Source organism: Lolium perenne, chromosome 7 (genome assembly GCF_019359855.2).
Source record: "Lolium perenne isolate Kyuss_39 chromosome 7, Kyuss_2.0, whole genome shotgun sequence".
Classification (NCBI taxonomy): Eukaryota; Viridiplantae; Streptophyta; class Magnoliopsida; order Poales; family Poaceae; genus Lolium; species Lolium perenne.
In genome coordinates this window covers 280,154,531-280,175,151 of record NC_067250.2, presented here as the reverse complement: position 1 = coordinate 280,175,151, position 20,621 = coordinate 280,154,531, and the positions used below count along the sequence as shown (strand labels likewise).

Genomic DNA, 20,621 nt, shown 5'->3' with positions numbered 1-20,621 from the left:
TGCAATGCCAGAAAACTACTGATTCTTTTCTCTGGCATCTATAGGGTAGTCTCTGGCTTTGATCCAATAATGCTAGGGATTTTGGACTGTTAACTGTAGTATGTCACCAGTCAGCAGTATGTCACCAGTCAGCAGAGCCCTTGTGATCACAGGTCCCAGCATGGTACCAACCAACTGTGGAACTGAAGTTGGGTTTTCGATTGTAAGATTAGGCTAAAACTTGACGCGCTAACAGCACATATTTCATCACAAGACTCTCATAAAATATTTTACATAGTTATGCATTACTACTTGATAATGAGTGGTTTGACAGGACATATTTTCTAATTTGTTTTACTGATGGGTAACCTATAAAGATCTTATTCACAAATCAAGGAGATGAGTTGTTTCCAAGAACATCTAATACAACACGAGGGCAAATCAGTTCTTCATAAAGAACGATCGTAGATCTCAACTCTCAACCTTGGTACTCGATTCAGGTTGTTCCAGCTCATGCATGAATGACTGGTAGGTCTCAACCCGGGTCTTCGGTTCAGGCTGTTCGAGTTCTTGCACAAATCCAAGTGTCATTGTGAGGAAATCCTTGATGTGAAGCTTCTTCCACTCCTACAGAGAATACATGACGAATATAACTAGTAAGGAAATGTCAAAATGAAAATGACGGAAATTGAGCAGATTGAAAATTACCACAGATCAATTGCATAAATAGACTATAATGACAAAAGTTTTTTTTTATCAAATGGGCAGAGGGAAAAGGTGGTGATGGGAGCTTAGGCCTCTGTCGAATACCAAAAGGAACGTCGATTTTAATTTCAGCAGCAAAATTACCTACATGAGATCATATTAAAGAGTGCGGTTTAATGTGACAGTCTTTCGCATTAACATACTCACCTGTAGTCATAAGGAAAATCTTATGTTCCCTGCAGTTCTTTTGTCAGAACTTGTAACCTAAGTGAAATCTATTGACATTCGTACTCCCTCCGTCCCAAAATATGTTGTTCATAATCTTAGTCAAAGTCAAACTTTATAAAGTTTGACCAACTGTAATTCAATATCTATAATATGAATGTGTACAATATGAAAATATATTTCACCATGATTTTAATAACACTGATTTCATATTATAAAACTGGATATATTTTGTTATATAATTGGTCAAACTTTACAAAGTTTGACTTTGACCAGATATTATACGCAACATATTTTGGGATGGAGTATTGATCAGAAATAGTTCATTTGCAGTGTCACTTGGGAGTTGGGAACACATTAAATATATTCATTCCGGGAATCAAGTGGGACGGAAAGAACTGGAATAAAATGGATTTGAGATCCTGTGGCTGTTGTAAACAGGGCCCTGATAGATGAACATGAAGTAAAACATCCTCACCTCAAAATCCCATTGACCATAAAGGTCTGGATCCTTTGCATCACTCCATACATAAGTGTCAGCAAGCATTGTCTCTGAAGTATCCTGGAAGGTCAAACTTCCTTTCAGCAAAATCGTCCAAACAAGTTACCAGCTTCAAAGAGTTTGTAATAAAAGCAAGACAATGATCAATGGGTCACTACAGCTGAAAAAAAACTTACAGTTAGTGATATCTGAACTGTTCTCCTTACATACTCATAATCTTCAAATGCATCTAGGACAATGAGTTCTGCATCAGAAATACCCGTAATAACCTGCAGAGCAGTAATCATATAAAGAAAGGGCGTAAATGATTGGCTTTAATGCAAAAAGAGAATAAACAATTGCACACATCATCCCAAGGCAAGTGAGAAAGTGACTCCAACAAAACACATAGAAGAACTTATACAGTAACATGGTTTAGAATAGTGTTAGTTTTCTAAAGTTAGTAACAAGAGTAAAAAACTTTTGATCACACAAAAATTAGAACTGACAATCTGTCTGACCAAAGCAACTTTTAGGAATGTGAAGTCAATTCTGCACCTAAACTTCCGAAAAACTTATTGACTTAATTAAGAGGTAAGTAAAACTCCATATTCTGGGGTACAAGCATATAGAAACTATGGTCTTACAACATAGGTGGAACTAAGGGAGCAGAACATAGGCAACTGAGGAAATTATAAATGTATTAACAAATCTCCGAATACAGAAAGAATGACAGGAAGGATAAGAAGGCGAGTTTTGTAGATCAGTAAACAAACCCTTCCAGCAACTTTCTTGCTTTCAACAGGTAGGATTGCTGGATAAATACGATCCTTGACGCTAAACCTGTGGCTGCAGAGAACGACACCTGATGTTAAAACTTAACTTGCAACTTACAACTTACAAGTAAACTAATGTGAATGGAGAACACAGGTAGCAGAAGAAATGAAATGTAATTCAGTAGGGGAACATCGCGACAAGAAAAAAACACATCATCTGTTCATGTATTAAATTTTAAGGCAGCATGTGATACAGGAGATCCCATAAGTTTCAGTTCATTTATCAGTTTCATCCTAAAGCTAGAGGGGTTGATTTACCAGTACACGCTGTTTCTTGTGCGTTTTCACAAATATTCCTTTGCGCATATGGCTACAGGAGCATCAGTTGCTGTGAATTCTAATTTGTATACTGTTCATTTTCATCCTAAAGCTCGCACCTACATCTACATGTACTCCACTCTCATACAAGAACAATAAATCATCAGCGCGGGGCTTAAGATTCGCTGGGTCATCCAGCGTACTGGACCCAAAGGATCGCGGTCCACAATCAAACGCTGCAGCAAGTGACCAGTAGCAGTAGCTGCAGCTAATCTGAAACATATTGCTCGCCTACGAGCAGCGCAGTTTCGCAATCAGATGATACAGAGAGGGGAACGAAAGGGGCGTCTAGAGAGGAATAATCTGTTGGGATCGGGAACCAAGAGAGGATGGGAGGGCCGAAGGGGGGAAAGGGCGCGCGTGCGTACTAGTCGGTGAGGAGCGCCGGGGAGGAGGCCGGGACGCGGTGGAGGATGGCGCTGACCACCTCGTCCGCCATCAGGCTCCCGTACACAAACACGCTGTGCGCCCCGCCGGCGGCGGTGGCGGTGGCGGTGGCAGGAGCCGTCGCCGCCATGGCGTCGGGAGCAGGAGAGGATCGTGGGGAGCAGGACGGGGTTTCGTGCCGGTGCCAGTCACTGACACTTGGCGTGGCGGCGAGCCGGCGACCGCCGAGCTGCGGCGTAGCGTAGGTAAGAAGATCAGTTGTGGGCCAGGTAGGAACACTGATGGCCCGAGGCTGGGAAGAGGCCCAAATACAATTCTTCGAGTTTCTAATAACACTCGGTGACAAATACCAATTATTTTTAGCCCTACACAAAAACCATGCATGTCCCATTTGGTTGATTAGAACTGTTGCCCATTTATTTTGAAAAGAACCAGGCACAAGCCAATACATCCAGACTCTACTTGAATACTGACACAACGATTGATTTGGGATCGGGGTTTAGGGTTTATAAATGTCGGCACTTTCTTTTTCAATATAGCTGGTCACTTTGACTTTTCTCTTCCATGCATAGGACATTGTCATGCTTTTGACCGGAAAAAGCGATACGTTGGACTCTTAACATCTCTCAACATGAAGAGAACGTAAGGAAAAGCACGCAGCCAGTACCACAAATATGGTTCGTTTCAGTTCTGAAATCGTGCTTGATTTTTTATGCATTAACAACACATATTTCATCACAAGTCTCACATAGCAGATTTAATTCCGATATGCATTACTAGATCATCAGGGTTTTCACAACAACAAAAAATCTATTTTGTTTACTAATTGGCGATCAAAGAAAGATCTTATTCAAAAAATCAAGGAGATGAGCTATTTCCGAACGCTACTATATGTAGGGTACTTCACACGGACGAACCAGTTCTTCATGAAAGAATGATAGTACACATCTCAACTCTCAACCTTGGTATTCAGTTGGGGTTGTTCAACCTCATACATGATAACAAAATAAAAAAAAGCACACCTAATACTATTCATAAAGAGAATTATCATACTAGGCTATAACACAACATACCCCATAGATTAGTCAATACTGACACGATCTTACATACCCCGTCTTCAGCGAGCAAGGTATGCCTCCATTAGGTTGTCTAGTGGCTCGGCGGGAGCAGTTAATTGCCGGAAATCTAATGGGTGCATTGCAGTCATGTCATTTGCTAGATTAGTAGAGGAGTATGATACAAACACTAGAGCCTCAAGATGTTGTCGGCGACATGGTGTGGAATGCATTACCAAGTGATAGTGCTCGAATTGCAAACATGTAATTAATTTCATGGTGAACGATGGATCTTATATTTTAGTTGGCATATGGTGAGTAAGGGAAAAACATCGTCAAATCTTTATACTAAACCTTTTTACGTCTATATTGCTAGTTTTGTTACGAACTCTTCACAAATATTTACATTGGTAGGACCTATAACATAGTGTCATAACAAGCTGCCTCTATTATATGTAAAACCATTGACCGAATAATTTTTATTCAAATATTGCAAAATAGAATAATGTTACTTAAATTAGTTACGTACGTTTCACTTTACTTAATTTATCTTAACCAAACCGAAACACCAAAATAATACGAAATTGCATCCATCTACTAAATATTTGTGGCACGAAGATGATGTACTATAGCGTGTTTCTGCTTTCTCTGTCAAATTTATGAACTCTAACTCTCTAAGTATATATATCTTGGTACATGATTCTACAACACACGAGTCTAACAAATATTAAAATAGGGGTCAGCAGAATAAGATTGTCGAGCTTAGTTGTGTGGAATAGGAAATTCGGGTCCATGAGGCTTCTAAGATCTTTGAGTAATCTTAGGCAAGATGCAGTGTGGTGCCAACACAGTGCATTATACACACTGAAGCGATAAATTGGGTTTTCCAATTTTATCCCTTCCTTTTTGAATTAAGGACAGTTCTAATCACAATACCGACGTGGGCTGGGAGCACGGGGGTCGTTCAAGAACGTCCACGTCCGGCCCGTTTGGGCCACCTGCCCCAGCTCAACTGTACCCGGGCTGGCCTGCCCACATCTCCACCGGAGCCCGCTGTCCCCGTCAGAGCTTGCCGACGACTTCAGCTGACAGCCGCTGGAGCTCGTCGACGTCAAGGATTGGAAGGCGTCTTGGAATCATTTTTGCGGTTAGTCGAAACTGCGCATCAGCTATCCGTTCTGTATCCCACCCCAATTCTCTTTCTCTCTCCCCTCTTTTGTTCCTCTCCAATTCGTTCCCAACCATCCCCGCCTCTATCGGTAGGCGGTAGCAGGCTAGCAGCAAACATTGTGGCGCTTCTCAGAGCCGTTTACAGTGTTTTTAGCACAACCCGTAAAAGTGTAAATCGAAAAACTCGAGTTCAGTCTTTCAAAAACGTGTTTACGGATCGTAAACAGCTGGCGCAGAACAACCTGTAAACTAAAACTGGAAACAGAATATTCGAAAAATCACCATCTTATTCATAAGAACTGTCATCATCTTCTTCACGAGAACTGTCCGCGCCGCGCCGCTTGATTGATGCATGGAGACAGGCTGAGCGATTCCTCGATAGATGCTGCTGATTATTTCCCAGCCAATTAATTAATCAGGGATGACCTAGCCATCCGCCTTGTAGTTGATTACCAGACTCCTAGCGAGCGAGAACTCATGTAGGTCGGTATGTATCCCGGCCGACGGTTCATATACCCACGCATGGTGCAGGAGCAGATTTTAATTCCCGCCTCACGTCAGCGCAAGAGAGAAAATAAGACCGACCGACCGCACACGCGCCCACGATGCTGCTACTTGTGTACACCGCGTCGCTCGCTGAAATTAGTCTATATCGAGAAGATTCGCCGGAAATTGACATAGACATGGTTGAAATTGGAGCAAGCTGACGGTGCACAATTTTAGGAAAGCAACCAGAAATAGGTGGCTGGAGGCGGTTGTACAGATGGCGACGCTGGAGGAGTGGTGAGACATCCGTTCAATTTTGGGCATGTAAACGGCCCTTCAGTCTGTATTAATAAGGGTCGAGTGTGAAATTTTTTGGGTCCCTGAGAAAGTTTTTTGGGCCCGGGCAGCAAGTTCAGCGCCACTTCCGACCCGAACCCGTAAATCGGCCAAAAAATACGATTTCGACATGATTTACGGGCTCTGTTAGAGTTGCTCTTAGGCCGTGGAGGTGTGGTAGACCTTGGTCTCTCGCCAACGGGAGGGTTCTTGTTTTTAGTTTTAGGTTTTTCACTATCTTCTTCAAAATTGTGAGGCGGCTACATCCTAATGACAGAATAAGGTCCCGTCATATCTTCCCTCTGGTGGTGTGCCTAGCGTCGACGGAGGGTGTGTGAAGTTTTGTGTCTAGTGAGTCTCTTGGTATGAGTTCCGTCTTCCATGTTTGTCAGTGTGGTTATAGGTTTGGCTCTTTCGATCTACGATTCTCATCTTTGGCGATGGTTGCTACTCTGATGCATTGGTCCCTCGAGTCATTAGCACGACGACTTCCCGTTCATCTACTATAATAAGTTCTACTTTAACAATCTTTGCCCGACTCCATTAATGGAGAGGCGAGGATGGTGGCGCGCCTTCAGCTCGCTCTAGTGCTCAGAGTCTTCGGTAGTTGGTCAAAGATCTATTTGTATTTTTATTACCATTGGTGTTAGATCTTTGTCCTATTGTTGATGATGATTAATAGATTGGTGGTACTTTTGGCAACAAAAAATAATACATACTATTCATAAAGACAATTATTATACTAGGATATAACGCAAAAATACACTGATTAGTTGATAATCACCCGGCCCTGGTGCTCGGCCCTAGTGCTCTGATAGAGGCAGCTTCGGCGGGGTATGTCTCCATCTGATTGACTGGTGGCTACTGGCGGATAGCTGCACTGCAGTCATGCCATAGACGCAATCGGCAGATTTGTACGAGGTAAACACCGGAGCTAGAAGATATATTATCGGCGGTGGGTTATGAAGCGTATTACTGAGTGATAGTGTTGAAGTTGTATTCACCAAATTAATTTAATGGTGAAGGCCGGATCGTAAAGTTTAGTGGGCATATGTGGAGCTAGAAAAAAACATCGTCAAATCTTTATACTGAACCATTTTATGTCCATATAGATAGTTTTGTTACAAAATCTTGACAAATTTTACAGTGGTAGGACCTACTATAACCTACAGTGGTCACAAGTTGTCTCTATTGTATGTAAATCATTGACCGTATAATTTTGTTGGTTATTTTGAAACTCAATGTTGAATATTATACCGTTCATACTTCTAATATTGCAAAGTAAAATTATGTTGCCTTTTAAAAATATAGTTACATACGTTTCACTTGACTTAATTTATCTTAATCGAACCAAAGCACCAAAATAACACTAAGTTGCATCAATCTATTGTGGCACTTAGATGCATTAATTATAGTGTGTTTTCTGTTTTCTGACAAATTTATTGCTCTTAAGTATATGTATCTCAATACATGGTTCTACAACAAACGAGTCTAAAAATATCAAAATATGTACCGACTGAATAAGAGTCGAGCTTAGTTGTATCGAGTTGGAAATTCAGGTCCACGAGGCTTCTATGATCCTTGAGTAATCTTAGGCAAGATGCAGTGTGGTGCATCCCACCGATATACACACTGAAGCGATAAATTGGGGTTTTCCAACTTTATCCCTTCTTTTTTGAACTTTTTAGGTGAACTTTTTTCTGTATTATTATTTTTTATCCATTTTTTTAAATTATTAAGGACACAATACAACGTGGGCTGGGAGCACGGGGCTCGTTCAAGAATAACCCTCCACGGTCGGCCCGTTTAGGCCACAACTCTAACTCCAACTCTACCCGGGCCGGCCCGCGCACAACTCCACCGGAGCCCGCCGTCCCCGTCCCAGCCAGAGCTCGCCGACGACTTCGGCCGCGCGGCTCTGCTCCGCCCCGCTCCGACCGCCGCCGGAGCTCGCCGACGCCAAGGACTTGGAGGCGTCTCGGAATCTTTTTCGCGGTCAGTCGGAACTGCGCATCAGCAATCCACTCCGTATCCCACCCCGATTTTCTATCTCTCCCCGCTTTTGTTCCTCTCCACTTGGTTCCCAACCATCCCCGACTCTATCCGTAGCAGCAAACAGCGGTGGCGCGTCCCCCCCAAGGACGGCTCCCTCCGGCGGGTGAAAGGGAATAGCCTGCTACGTACTCGCGGCGTGAAGGCGGGGAGCGCGAATCATGGGGACTTCCGTGGCCCAGGAATCGGATCTCTGGAAGCAAATCGACGACGCCGAGTGGTTAGATTCCTCCTCCTTCTGCCCCGATTCTCATTACTTGGTTGTCTTGTCACTTCGTTTTCTATCCATGTGGTCTGTGGTCGTAGTTGTTCGGGTAATTGTTCATCCTGCTTGCTCATCAGTCATCACCATGCAATTGAATGGATGAATTATGATTGTCCTTCTACAACTTACTAGCTAGCAACCTATATGGTATGTAATTTCCTTCAGTTTGGAAGTTTAACAAGACATGAGATTTACTCGGAGTAGCCAATAAACATGCTTGCCATACTAATTGCTTGAATAAAATTTGAAACTTCCTTTCTTCTGATTGCTGATGACTCTTAGATTGGAGGAGCAGACCACGTTGTACTATTGTGCTTATCGATTTGGTAAAGCATGCAATGTTCCGAAAAGGGAAATAATAATGTTGGAACTTGTTAACTTATCGCTGTTTACATCCTCATGGCCCAGCTATCTGGTCAGCGGATCATTTGACAAGGCGGTTTTGACTGCATTATCCGTCTCTGATCAAATTCGAGCGGACGCTGCGCGGGAGGTACACGACGCCGATGAGCTCTTGGAAATGCTTGAGTTAGCTGGGATGGTACTCGTTCAGGCACTTAAAGAGCTCAGAAGGTAAATTATGTCCATTTCCTCCCTTTGTTGTGTTATAAGCCCTTGTGTTCTATTCGATATTCGGTACTTTTCTGTGTACTGCATTAACATAACGATGTTGATCAGAAGTTTTTGATACTGCTAACATTCCAAAAGCGGTTAACTTAACTATGCTTATGTGCTTTCCGGAAAAATTCTGCACTGACTTTAAAGCAAAATAAGAGGCTGCGATTAACTGTGGTAACCACCAGCCGCTTTGAAATTTTAATGACTCGTTATCCAAATAATTCCGTGCGCTTGGCCCTGTCCATTTATAGAACCCATATACACATTCTTAAGAACAAAAAACTGCATAATCATGGGCTCACGGCATCCTTACATGCCAGATGCGGAGAAGACAAGTGAGCAATGGGTAAAACGCATCAAGGCTGTGGAAGGTCAAGGAGGCACCAAAAGGGAGAGGGGCAAGATGAATGAGTGCACTGCTACTTCGTATTCGCAATTTTGCTTTCCCACAGCCGCATGCCTTTGTTGTCTGCGTCTGCTACTTCAACACCGGCATATATCATGGTTGTCCACCTGCGGCGGCCGTGCTTTGGCAACTACTATTGGAGAAGCATCTGCTGAACACCTTCGTTAATTAAGGGACCTTGACCCACCAGTAAGCAAACTTGGCAGCAGCGGTGCCGTGAAGGCACTTGCCCAGGGTGTGGTGTTGTAGCCGACATAGAGTAGCTATCTTGTTTCCGTAGTGGTCCTTTGCCAGCTATCTGCTCCATGCCGTTCACCGCGATTATCACGTGTCACCTTCATACTCCTCACAATTCTGGGTGGTAATTAGGACATCATTAGCAATTAAGTGTTGGCGACCATGTTGACAACGATCAGGTTGAGAGAACGCTGTGGACGATGACGGATACAGATCATGCAATGAAGGATAACCCAGATTGAGCGGGTATGGACTTGGGCTTCGGACTCTAGTGCTATGATAGATGAGTAATTTACCTTTGCACTAAATATCTAGTAACGCTTTGCGATTTGTCTAAATAGAATTTGGAAAAGCATACTTAATGTGCTTACTTGGTTTCTGAAAGGAAAAGCATGATGGACAGCTATCCTAATTATATATGTTCTATTGACCAGAATCCTTAAAAGATGTTCTGATAAAAGGGAAAATGAAGTGTATCAGTTACTTCCAGCATGCTTGCCCCAACTATTAGTTTCCTTAAAAAGTGGGCAAATGAAGATTGTAGATATGTAGGCTAACAAGCACTTTATTCAGGTCTATATTGGCTTATGAATCATATTGCAGATACTGAAGTCCTTAATTGAAGATTGTATATATGTAGGATAGCAAGCACTGTATTCATTATTGTAGAGTATTTGCATAACTTTTGGGATCTGGTTCTTATTCTAATATGTTTAACACATATGCTAACTGTTCCAGGACATCTGAAATGTTTATTCAGCTTAAAGCTATGTTTGGTTCAGTTGCATCAGTACCAGTGAAAATTTTCCTGACAGGGTAATATTACACAGAATTCTCTTATGTTATTGGTTTTGCTCAGTGTGTCCCCCTTTCTGTATCATTGACAAGTATCTTTCTTATAGGGCTACCATGCTAATGGCTGAAGGATCTGGGCCCGACCTTCGACCAGTCTTTGAGGAATACCTTGCTCAGTGGAGATATACAGATGATCAGGTTTATGTTTTGAATGGAGGACAGGAAAGATCCTCAAATGGTCTTATTGTTACATCAACTATGGCAACTGAAGAGTATTTTGAGGTGGCAGAATTGTATACAGTTACATTTCTTGGTATTGCCTCCAATGAGCCTGCAAGTGCCATTGCATGGGTAGAAAAAGCAGAATTGACAGACCAAGATCAACAGGTATTTTTTATGAAGTATGTTAATGATAGATACTATAGCATTCCAATTTCCAATAGGAGTTACTACCTACCATTGTTTGAATTGCCTGTATCATTAAGCTGAATTTTGATTCTTCTTTACAGGAGCTACTAAAAAAACTTCATACATTACAAGCAGCTGCAAAAAAGTCATCAGCTGCTACAGGGGCAAAACAGTCAGCTGAAAGGAACCTTTCCGTTTCTGTGAACGACAAAACACCACCAACACCTGAGGATGGTCCAACAAGCACCACACGTGCACCCAATGGGAAAACACATGGCTTACCAAAGTCCATCGAACCTACCCTGCAGCATGTCACAAATAAATTCAATCCCGTGTTTTGGTGGTTTCATTCAGTTCGGGTAAAGGTTGGCAAAACACATATTGTTCTGCCAAGTGGTAAACTGATGCTCCTGTTCTCGCTGTTGTTCTCGGCACTCTATGTTCTCCGGAGGAAAGGTGCTGGCTTGAAGAGGTAAAGGTTCCATCTACTTGCAGTAGACTTTCAGATGATGCAGAGCTTCTTGTGCGTTTTAGTGACCCTGGCGAATGTTTTTTCCTAATACAAATGTACATTGGACAGGGCTATATTCCAGCAAGCTTCATCCCTGCGACGAGCGTTCCTCGATGCCCTGCAACTCGCCTTCTCGGTGCAGATGAACCCGCTAGCCGCTGTTCAACAGACGCCACAGGCCCCTCGAGGAAGCTGGTGATACAACTGATACGATGTACTTAACCATCCCAACCTGTAACTAGCAATACCCGAATTGTAATATGGCACACCGTGATACTCGTTGTTATTCTTTTGTGCCATTGATAAATGTGCGGGAATAATAAAGCAAGGCTGCTAAATAAATCGTGGGAATGGTCTAGTTTTGGCATCATTCCTGGCTTGAGAATTTTGTTTTCAGACTTTGTTCGTGTTCTGTTGGTTGAGGCGTGTTTAGTTTTTCAGTATAGTTGCAGCTAGCCAGCTAGCATCAGAAATCATGTGGAGCGAGACTCTGGTTCACATAGAAACTGACGTTCAGCAACCTTTAGCATCAGTTTGTAAGAAATGAGCACCACAATGTACCTGGTGGATAGGTGTCGATTGCACATGACGAAATGAAACAGGATCGGTTTCAGTTCATCTCGACAACATTTGGCGAGTTTAGTGTTGCATACGTCAAGATTGATGTAAGAAAGGAAAACTGTGACGCTCTAACAACAATGTGGCTGTAGTTTAGTGGTGAGAATTCCACGTTGTGGCCGTGGAGACCTGGGCTCGAATCCCAGCAGCCACACATTTCCTTTTTGTCCATCTCTATTTTCGAGACGTTTGTCTGTTTTTGTATCACATCATCATCATCGTCGCGTTTTATTGATCAAATCGATTATCTCCACATTTAAATCACACACCCCTACTACAGCTCTCCGTACGCACCGCACGTACGACCAAAAAAGATCTAGTATATACACACATGGCGTTCACATCGATCACCTTGCCGGAGACGCGTCGCCGCTGTCACCACCATCGCGGCGCACGACGTCGTCGTCTTCCACTCTGGCAGCGAGCGCGTCCTCGAGGACGAGCACGACCCTGCCCATGGCCGGCCGCACCTTGGGGTTCTGGCTGAGGCAGTCGTAGGCCAGCCTTGCCACCCGCTCCAGCGCCCTGGCCGAGTAGGGCCCCAGCCGCTCCATCCTGGCGTCCACGATCTTCTCCAGCTTCTTGCCCCGGATGAGGATCGGGCGCGCCCAGTCCACCAGGTTCCCCGCCCGGCCGGCCCTGCTGGGCTCCAGCGCCCGCCGCCCCACCAGCATCTCCAGCAGCACCACCCCGAACCCGTACACGTCGCTCATCGCCGTCAGGTGCCCCGTCGCCACGTACTCCGGCGCCGCGTAGCCGTAGGTGCCCATCACCCGCGTGGACACGTGCGTCTTCCCGCCCACCGGGCCCTCCTTCGCCAGCCCGAAGTCCGACAGCTTCGCCTTGAAATCCTGCAGGCAAGGTTCAGATCGGTCAGTTCAAGCCTGAATGAATGAAGTCGCTGACAGTGCGACAATGGCGGGAAGGACGGACCGCGTCGAGCAGGATGTTGGAGGTCTTGAAGTCGCGGTAGATGATGGGCCGCTCGGCGCCGTGGAGGAAGGCGAGCCCCCTGGCCACGTCCAGGGCGATCTTCACCCGGGTTGTCCACGACAGGCTGCACGCGCCTGAAAAAAAAGAGATTCAGCAAGGGATGCTCGTCTCGTCAGGGAGCAGAAATGGGCAAGAAAATGAAGCACATTCGTGTATGTAGAACTGTCGATGCGTACGGCGGAAGAGGTGGTTCTCGAGGCTGCCCTTGGCCATGTACTCGTACACCAGCAGCCGGTGGTCGTCATCGCAGCAGCACCCGATGAGCTCCACCAGGTTCGGGTGGCTGTACTGCCCTAGGCAGCTCACCTCCGTCTGCAGCGCGCACACGAAACAACTTTGACACATCAATCGATGAATTGGGGAAGTCGACAGGTCGATTGGAATGACCAATATATGAAACTGACCAGCCACTCCCGGTCCCCCTGGATGCCATCCGGGTTGAGCTTCTTCACGGCGACCTCGGCCCCGCCCACCATCCCCTTGTAGACCACCCCGAAGCCGCCCTCGCCGATGATCTGCGTCGGGCTGAACTCGCCCGTGGCCTGCCGGAGCTGGTCGTGCGTGAACAGCCTCAGGTGCCCGTACGCCGACATCGCCCGGAACTCCGCCAGGTCCTTGGGCACCAGCAGCATCATCGGCTCCGAGCTTGTCTTCCGCAGCCGAGGCGTGGACGAAGTCGCCGCGCGCCGCGGACGCGGCCGCGGCTCGTCTGCACGAAGTACGAACACAATGCTCAATGGTGCACGTGGGAGAGCGATCAGAAACTGAGCATGCGAGGGCGTAGGTACCTTGTTGGTCTTGGACGCGGCGGCGGACCGGCCGCATGTCGCCGCAGCTGGAGAGCCAGCGATGCATCTTCGGAAGAGATGTCACAACCCCGCGTGCACGTTTACCGGGGTACGTCGACTGTGAAGGTGGGTTGATTGGGTGATCGACCGGCGAGGTCCGGGCGGTGGCGGCGGAGGCCAATGGCAGCCTCCGCCCGCCCACGCGCCGGGACAGATGTGGAGAGAGGCGACGGGAGGATTGGTCGGAGAGCGCGGTACGTCCATTGGGGTTGCCTTAATTTGGGACCCGCGCACGCGCACGTCTGTTGGTCTCCAGGGCATCATCGTGCCAACGAAAATGGCGGGAGATGACGCGCAATTCTCCCGCACATCCTCCGAGGAGGGGCAACGAGCGAGGCTTGATGGCAACTCAGCGTCCGTGCTACTAATACACAGCCGCAGCTGCCTACGCCATCTACGCGCTTCACACGTCACATTCAAAGAAGATCACCGGCGTTCTCACTCAGTTTCAAAGAGTACATGCTGTTTTAATAAACAAATATACGTTCAAATTATTTGTATGACGAAAGTCGATATTTCTCTTCTTTGTAACATCCAAGGGTTATAGGACGGAGGGGTAGATTTGGAATTACGAATCTCATTGCAAGCATCTGAAATTGAGGGGAATTATTTGGCTTTTTGTTTAAAACTCTTAAAATCGAGATCACACTTCACTCTTAATGATTAATCTTGAGATGTACTTTGTGAATATTTTCACAAAAGGGAAAATATCGACAAGACATTAACACAATCGCAATATTTGAATTCAAAATGTAGTTTGAATCCGAGATTCAAATTGAATTCAATTTAACTCAAATGAATGCACGAACACAAACATAAAGAAGGAAATATCATTTATTCCATAGATAGACAAATACAATGTTTATTACAAACTCTTGAAAGCATAGAAGACAACTTACAAATAAAAGGAAAAAAAACCCTAATTCATTTGGTGTCTCCCTTGTTCAACCACGACATTATCTTGTGCCGGGCTTTCCTGCCACCGGACCTGGCATATTTATCTGCCGGTATGCAATCAACCACATCAAAAATCTGTGCGCCGGTTTTGTTGGGCGTGAGGAATGCTCATCCGCCAACCAAAATATTTTTGTAGGCGACTACATCTTGTGTCATCCAAAAAAACGTCGGGTAAGGTGCCTTTTTTGGTAGTGTATGTCACCCGTGGCGCCGTTTCATTGCACTGAGCATCTCCACTCCCCCAAAGGCTCCCCAAACGTTTTTGGGAGGTGCCACACCAAAATTTTCACCCAGTTGCCCAAAAGCCTATTTTCGTCAAGCACATGCCGTTTTCCCTTCCGACACTCCTAGGCCGCACCCAACCCACAAGGGGGCGATCGGGGGCGCCGGATGGACCTGAAAAGTAGGCGGGCTAGCCTTGTCAGCCACGGTAGAGAAAAAACCCATTTCGTCCCTCTTCCCGCCCACCTTGCCAAATGTCCGCCGTCACCACCCGTCTCCACATCCGCCATTTCCCACTGTTGGAGAATGCCAGGTGGTCGAGCAAACACCTATGTCCTACCTCTTCGTCCTCTAGCCCTAGTTCCGTCGTCCTGAGGCATCCACTAACAGTCTTGGTGTCCCTCACGACCGTCTTACCCACGAGGTGTTCGACGTTTTGTATGGGCATGGATCCAGACGGCGACGAGATGGTCGCCGCTCTGCAGACTACCTGAATCATGGCACATAATGCAATAAGAGGATTTGCTGGGATGATTGGAAGCATCGATTGAATGCATTGCGCATGGAAGAACTATTTGTTTGCTTGGCAAGAAATGTACGAAGGTACAAAGGATCTTGCAGCGTTCTACTTGAGGCAGTGGAAGAGCATGATGTGTGAATTTGGCATGCTTTCTTTGGCATAGATGGATCACACAATGGCATCAACATGCTACATTGATCCAATGTGCTTGCCAAGCTTGTTAAAGACCATTCTCCTCTGGTGAACTATGTGATCAATGACCATATGTACACCAAGGGATATACTACCTAGATGATGGCATCTATCCAAGATGATCAACATTTGTGAAGACAATCTCATGTATACTCCAGGAAAAAAAAGCTTGGTTTGCTCAGTGCCAGGAGGCTTGCAAGAAGGGTGTCGAGCGGGCATTTGGTGTGCTCCATGCTCGATTGCTATTGTCTGGTACCCCGCTCTTACCTGGTCGAAAGTGCTGCTGATGGATGTGAAAACTGTTTGCGTGATCATGCACAGCATGATCATTGAGAGTGGGAGCATCCACTGCATGCCAATGAACCATGGTACAGACAGGTTCCTCTTGTGGATGTTGATCACCAGGTGTCGGATGCATTTCCCGTTTTCCTCGACATTCATCAGGAAATCCGAGACTTGTCTACTCATCACCAACTGTAAGACGATATGGTGGATCATTTGTGGATTATCAAAGGAGGGGCCTAGTTTTATGTGTTTCAAAACTTGTAAAAATATTTATGAGCTTGCTTTGTTGAACTTTTTCATGTAAAACTATGAATTTTATTTTGCCATTTCCAACCATTTGGGAGGCCGTTTGGGGTAGGGGGAGGGGGTAATGGCTGGGAAAACCGTCCCCCATACACAATTCCACATGGATCCCCCATACGGCCGACAAAACGGCTCTGCCAGACGCTGAATGGGGAGGGGACGGGTGGAGATGCTCTTAGATGTTTTCGCCCCATAACCACCAGTTACAGATAGCCCATTTAATACTACGGCTATGCCGTTAAGAGCGAATGAATACCATAGTAGTGCATTGTTACCAGGTTAACATGCTACTCCCTCCATGGCTCCGTATAATTGACGTGAACGATACAAATAAAATTACAAGGACAGCGACAATTAAATGGGGCTAGAGGGAGAATTTTTTATTGCTATGTTTTCAAGCCATACAATGTTACCAACAAGCAAAAATTCGTATGAAAGGATAGAAGCGATGTGATGCAACCCCCTCTAGGTTGACATCTAGTTCCTCTGAGCTAGTCATCCTTGACAACCTTGAGCCACTACTTCATCGATTGCAAGCACTGCCTAATGTCATAAAGTATCACCACACTACGTTGAATATGTTGTATTAGGTTTTCCATTTCCGACTCAACCCTCTATTCTGTGTTAATCTGATGCTTTTTTTGTTTGACGTCCATTACAACAGAATCATCAATGCCATAGAAATCAACCTCCATAAATCAATTTCTGATCACAAAGTTGCACCAAAATTAGAAATAATATACTTTTGATGAGGATCCATGCTGGAATGTGGGCTCTACCGCTTAGACGATCGCATGGCGAGTTTCTTTGTACTAAACTTGTTTACATTCATACAACTAGTTTTAATAGGAGATCTTAACTAGTATTTTCACTAGTAGGATGTTAACATACACTCTTAACAAGTTATCTCAACTATATGGAACCCCATTAACCACATACCTTTATTTTGTTATAGTGAAAGACAATGTTAAGTATTAGACAATTCATACATCAAATATGAAAAATATAGAATTTTTGCCACTTTCCAGTTTTTAGTTGCGGATACTTCAGTGACCTTAATTACGTCTAAAATAAACCAAATAAATAAAACAATACAAAATTAAATCCTTCAACACAAATTTGTGGCGCTTAGATGTATTATAGTGTATATGTGTAATATTTACAACCATGAATATCCTGATACATACTTCCACAATAAAGAAAATCTAATAACAATCTAAATGGTGGTTGGCTGATTCAGGTAGTCTCTATAAAAATATTCGAAGTCTATGAGGCGACGGCAATGAGAAATCTATAAAGTTGTAAATATAGATCTTTGAATGAAAATGTGTCTCCAACTCAACCCAATATTGTCCATTGCTACTCAATTGCGGTCGTCGGTTGCTTCAGAGTCTAATAGCCTAAATAAAAAAAAAAACCCCACACATACAACATTTGTAAGCTTTGTAGATGTAGAAATTCATTAACAACCAACTACTTCGTGTGTTAAAAAAATAGCGAATGTGTGGATCTATAATAGTGAATAGCACTTTCATCACGGATCCAAATATTTGGTTTTTTTTGTAGCCCACAATTTTTTTAAATTTAAACTTAATGCTTACAACATGAGGATTCATACGTGCCCTTGAAAAAAAGAACTTTTTCAACACTAGTATCTTCTACTCCCTCCAGTTCATATTAATTGACTCAAATATGGATGTATCTAGACATAATTTAGTTTTAGATACATCCATATTGAAGTCAATTAATATGAATCAGAGGGAGTATTCTTTTTTACATATACTCGCTCTGGTCCAAATTAGCTGAAGTTCTATGGTTGTGATAAGTCAACCTACTTCAGATTTACCAAGTTTATAAAAAAATTACATCTAAAACACCAATTTAGTTTCATTCAGTTCATCGTAAAATAAAATTTAATGCTTATATAAATTTGATGTTGCATATATCAGTTTTTTTTACTCCGCCTATGTTGTCCCAACATAGCCGGTCCTAAGCCCGGGTAAAGGAGGAGGGTTGTGATAGGCTTGGCGAGCCAATGTAAAAAACCCAGCCACTCTTATAGAGATGAAACCCAAAAGATTTTCGTTGGGGCGTAACCCTATTAGCGACGCGCCATATGGGAACCCGGGTTTGGTGTCAAATGGGCAAGGGCTGGATCGTCACCCCCTAGGTGGCGCGACGTATCTTGATGTGGATACGGTGGCAAGTGAGCAAGGATCGGGTCGTCGCATCCTTAGTGGCGCGCTACATCGGGGCTCGGATGTAGTGGAAAATGAGCAAGAGTCTTCGCATTTGACTCGACAAATACGAAGGGTAAGGAAGCTAGCCGAGCCTAGAAGGTTTCACTTAGATATCTGGAATGTAGGGTCCCTGACAGGTAAGCTTCGGGAGCTAGTTGACATATCGGTGAGGAGAGGTGTTAATATCCTTTTCGTCCAGGAGACCAAGTGGAGGGGACCGAAGGCGAAGGAAGTAGAGGATACCGGCTTCAAGCTGTGGTATACGGGAATGACTCCAAATAGAAATGGAGTAGGCATCTTGATCAACAAGAGCCTCAAATCTGGAATGGTAGATGTCAAGAGATGTGGGGATCAGATTATCCTGGTCAAGTTGGTAGTTAGGGACTTAGTTCTCAATGTTATTAGCGCTTATGCCCCACAAATAGGCCACAATGAGAACACCGAGAGGGAGTTCAGGGAAGGACTAGAGGTCTTGGTTAGGGGTGTACCCAGTGGCAAAAAGCTCTTCATAGGAGGAGACCTTAATGGCCACGTGGGTACATCTAACATATGTTTTGAAGGGGTGCATGGGGGCTTTGGCTATGGCATCAGGAATCAAGAAGGGGAAGATGTCCTAAGATTTTCTTTAGCGTACAACATGATCGTAGCTAACACCCTCTTTAAAAAGAGAGAATCACACCTAGTGACTTTTAGTAGTGGCCACCACAGTAGCCAGATTGACTTCATCCTCTCAAGGAGAGAAGACAGGAGTGCGTGCCTAGATTGTAAGGTGATACCTGGAGAGAGTGTTGTCCATCAGCATAACCTTGTGGTGGTTGACTTCCGCTTTCGACTCCATGTTCAGCGGGATAAGCTTACAAAAGTCGCTAGAACGAAGTGGTGGAAGCTCAAGCGGGAGGTAGCTCAAACGTTCAAGGAGAGGGTCATTAAGGAGGGCCCTTGGGAGGAAGGAGGTGATGCGGACAATATGTGGATGACGATGACGACTTGTATTCGTAATGTGGCCTCAGAGGAGTTTGGAGTATCAGGCGAGGTAGAAGTGAAGTTAGGGATACCTGGTAGTGAAACACTGATGTCCAGAAGGCTAATAAGGAGAAGAAAGATTGTTTCTGACGCCTGTACTGAGATAGGAGTGCAGACCACATGGAGAATTACAAGATGGCAAAGAAGGCCGCATGGAGAAGTACCTGGATAGCGAGCTATGAGTGACGCAAGAGGTCAGGCGTATGAGGACCTCTACCAACGGTTAGGCACGAAGGAAGGCAAAAAGGGCATCTATAGGATGGCCAAGATCCAAGAGAAAAAGACGAGGGATGTTGTGTAGGATAACGTTGCATAGAAAACAAAAATTTTCCTACCGCGAACACGCAATCCAAGCCAAGATGCAATCTAGAAGACGGTAGCAACGAGGGGGTATCGAGTCTCACCCTTGAAGAGATTCCAAAGCCTACAAGAGGAGGCTCTTGTTGCTGCGGTAGACGATCACTTGCCGCTTGCAAAAGCGCGTAGAAGATCTTGATCACGATCGGTTCCGGCGCCACGAACGGGCAGCACCTCCGTACTCGGTCACACGTTCGGTTGTTGATGAAGACGACGTCCACCTCCCCGTTCCAGCGGGCAGCGGAAGTAGTAGCTCCTCTTGAATCCGACAGCACGACGGCGTGGTGTCGGTGGCGGTGTAGAAGTCCGGCGGAGCTTCGCTAAGCTATGCGGGCAATATGGAGTGGAGGAGCTTGGCTAGGGTTTGGGAGGGGTGGCCGGCCACTCTATGGGGGGCGGCCAGCTTGTGGTCTTTGGGGTTGGCCGGCCCCCTCCCTTGGCCCCTCATTATATAGGTGGATCCCAAGTGTTGGTGTCCAAGTCTTCGAATAAGACCCGAAACCAAAACCTTCCATAGGAGGGGAAAACCTAGCCCAACTAGGACTCCCACCCAAAGGTGGGATTCCCACCTCCCATGTGGGGGGTGGCCGGCCCCCTATGGTGGAGTCCACTTGGGACTCCACCCCATCTAGGGCTGGCCGGCCATGGAGGTGGAGTCCCTTGTGGACTCCACCTTCCTTGGTGGTTTCTTCCGGACTTTTCTAGAACCTTCTAGAACCTTCCATAGAACCTTCCGCGACATTTTATTTCACATAAAATGACATCCTATATATGAATCTTATTCTCCGGACCA

The 20,621-nt window shown here is 45.1% G+C and overlaps 3 protein-coding genes, 1 non-coding gene and 1 pseudogene across 5 annotated transcripts; 3 read left to right on the top strand and 2 right to left on the bottom strand.

Moving 5' to 3' along the window:
• Positions 1–220: 220 nt before the first annotated feature.
• Positions 221–3,160, bottom strand: LOC127312548 (AIG2-like protein D). Its single transcript, XM_051343077.2, has 5 exons — positions 2,913–3,160; positions 2,167–2,239; positions 1,588–1,680; positions 1,388–1,471; positions 221–606 (listed from the first exon to the last, which is right to left on the bottom strand). The coding sequence occupies exons 1-5, from the start codon at positions 3,059–3,061 to the stop codon at positions 451–453; spliced, it is 555 nt and encodes a 184-aa protein (XP_051199037.1). The 5' UTR covers positions 3,062–3,160; the 3' UTR covers positions 221–450.
• A 4,671-nt stretch (positions 3,161–7,831) lies between these two features.
• Positions 7,832–11,617, top strand: LOC127312549 (protein APEM9). 2 transcript variants are annotated; one of them, XM_051343078.2, is made up of 7 exons: positions 7,832–7,973; positions 8,091–8,250; positions 8,704–8,868; positions 10,295–10,372; positions 10,459–10,738; positions 10,861–11,231; positions 11,340–11,617. In XM_051343078.2, exons 2-7 carry the CDS (start codon positions 8,192–8,194, stop codon positions 11,467–11,469), a joined length of 1,083 nt encoding a protein of 360 aa, XP_051199038.1. In that variant the 5' UTR covers positions 7,832–7,973; positions 8,091–8,191; the 3' UTR covers positions 11,470–11,617. The 2 variants fall into 2 exon arrangements, with proteins under 2 accessions (XP_051199038.1, XP_051199039.1); XM_051343079.2 differs by lacking the exon at positions 7,832–7,973 and having other exon boundaries at positions 8,088–8,250.
• Positions 11,618–11,970: 353 nt separating this feature from the next.
• Positions 11,971–12,042, top strand: TRNAH-GUG (transfer RNA histidin (anticodon GUG)). The gene has a single exon. It is a non-coding gene; the product is annotated as a tRNA-His (tRNA).
• Positions 12,043–12,114: 72 nt separating this feature from the next.
• On the bottom strand, positions 12,115–13,949 carry LOC127312551 (probable serine/threonine-protein kinase PBL17). Its single transcript, XM_051343080.2, has 5 exons — positions 13,670–13,949; positions 13,286–13,590; positions 13,058–13,193; positions 12,822–12,955; positions 12,115–12,739 (listed from the first exon to the last, which is right to left on the bottom strand). Exons 1-5 carry the CDS (start codon positions 13,734–13,736, stop codon positions 12,236–12,238), a joined length of 1,146 nt encoding a protein of 381 aa, XP_051199040.1. The 5' UTR covers positions 13,737–13,949; the 3' UTR covers positions 12,115–12,235.
• Positions 13,950–18,272: 4,323 nt separating this feature from the next.
• LOC139833948 (uncharacterized) lies at positions 18,273–19,772 on the top strand (annotated as a pseudogene).
• The last annotated feature ends 849 nt before the right edge of the window (positions 19,773–20,621 follow it).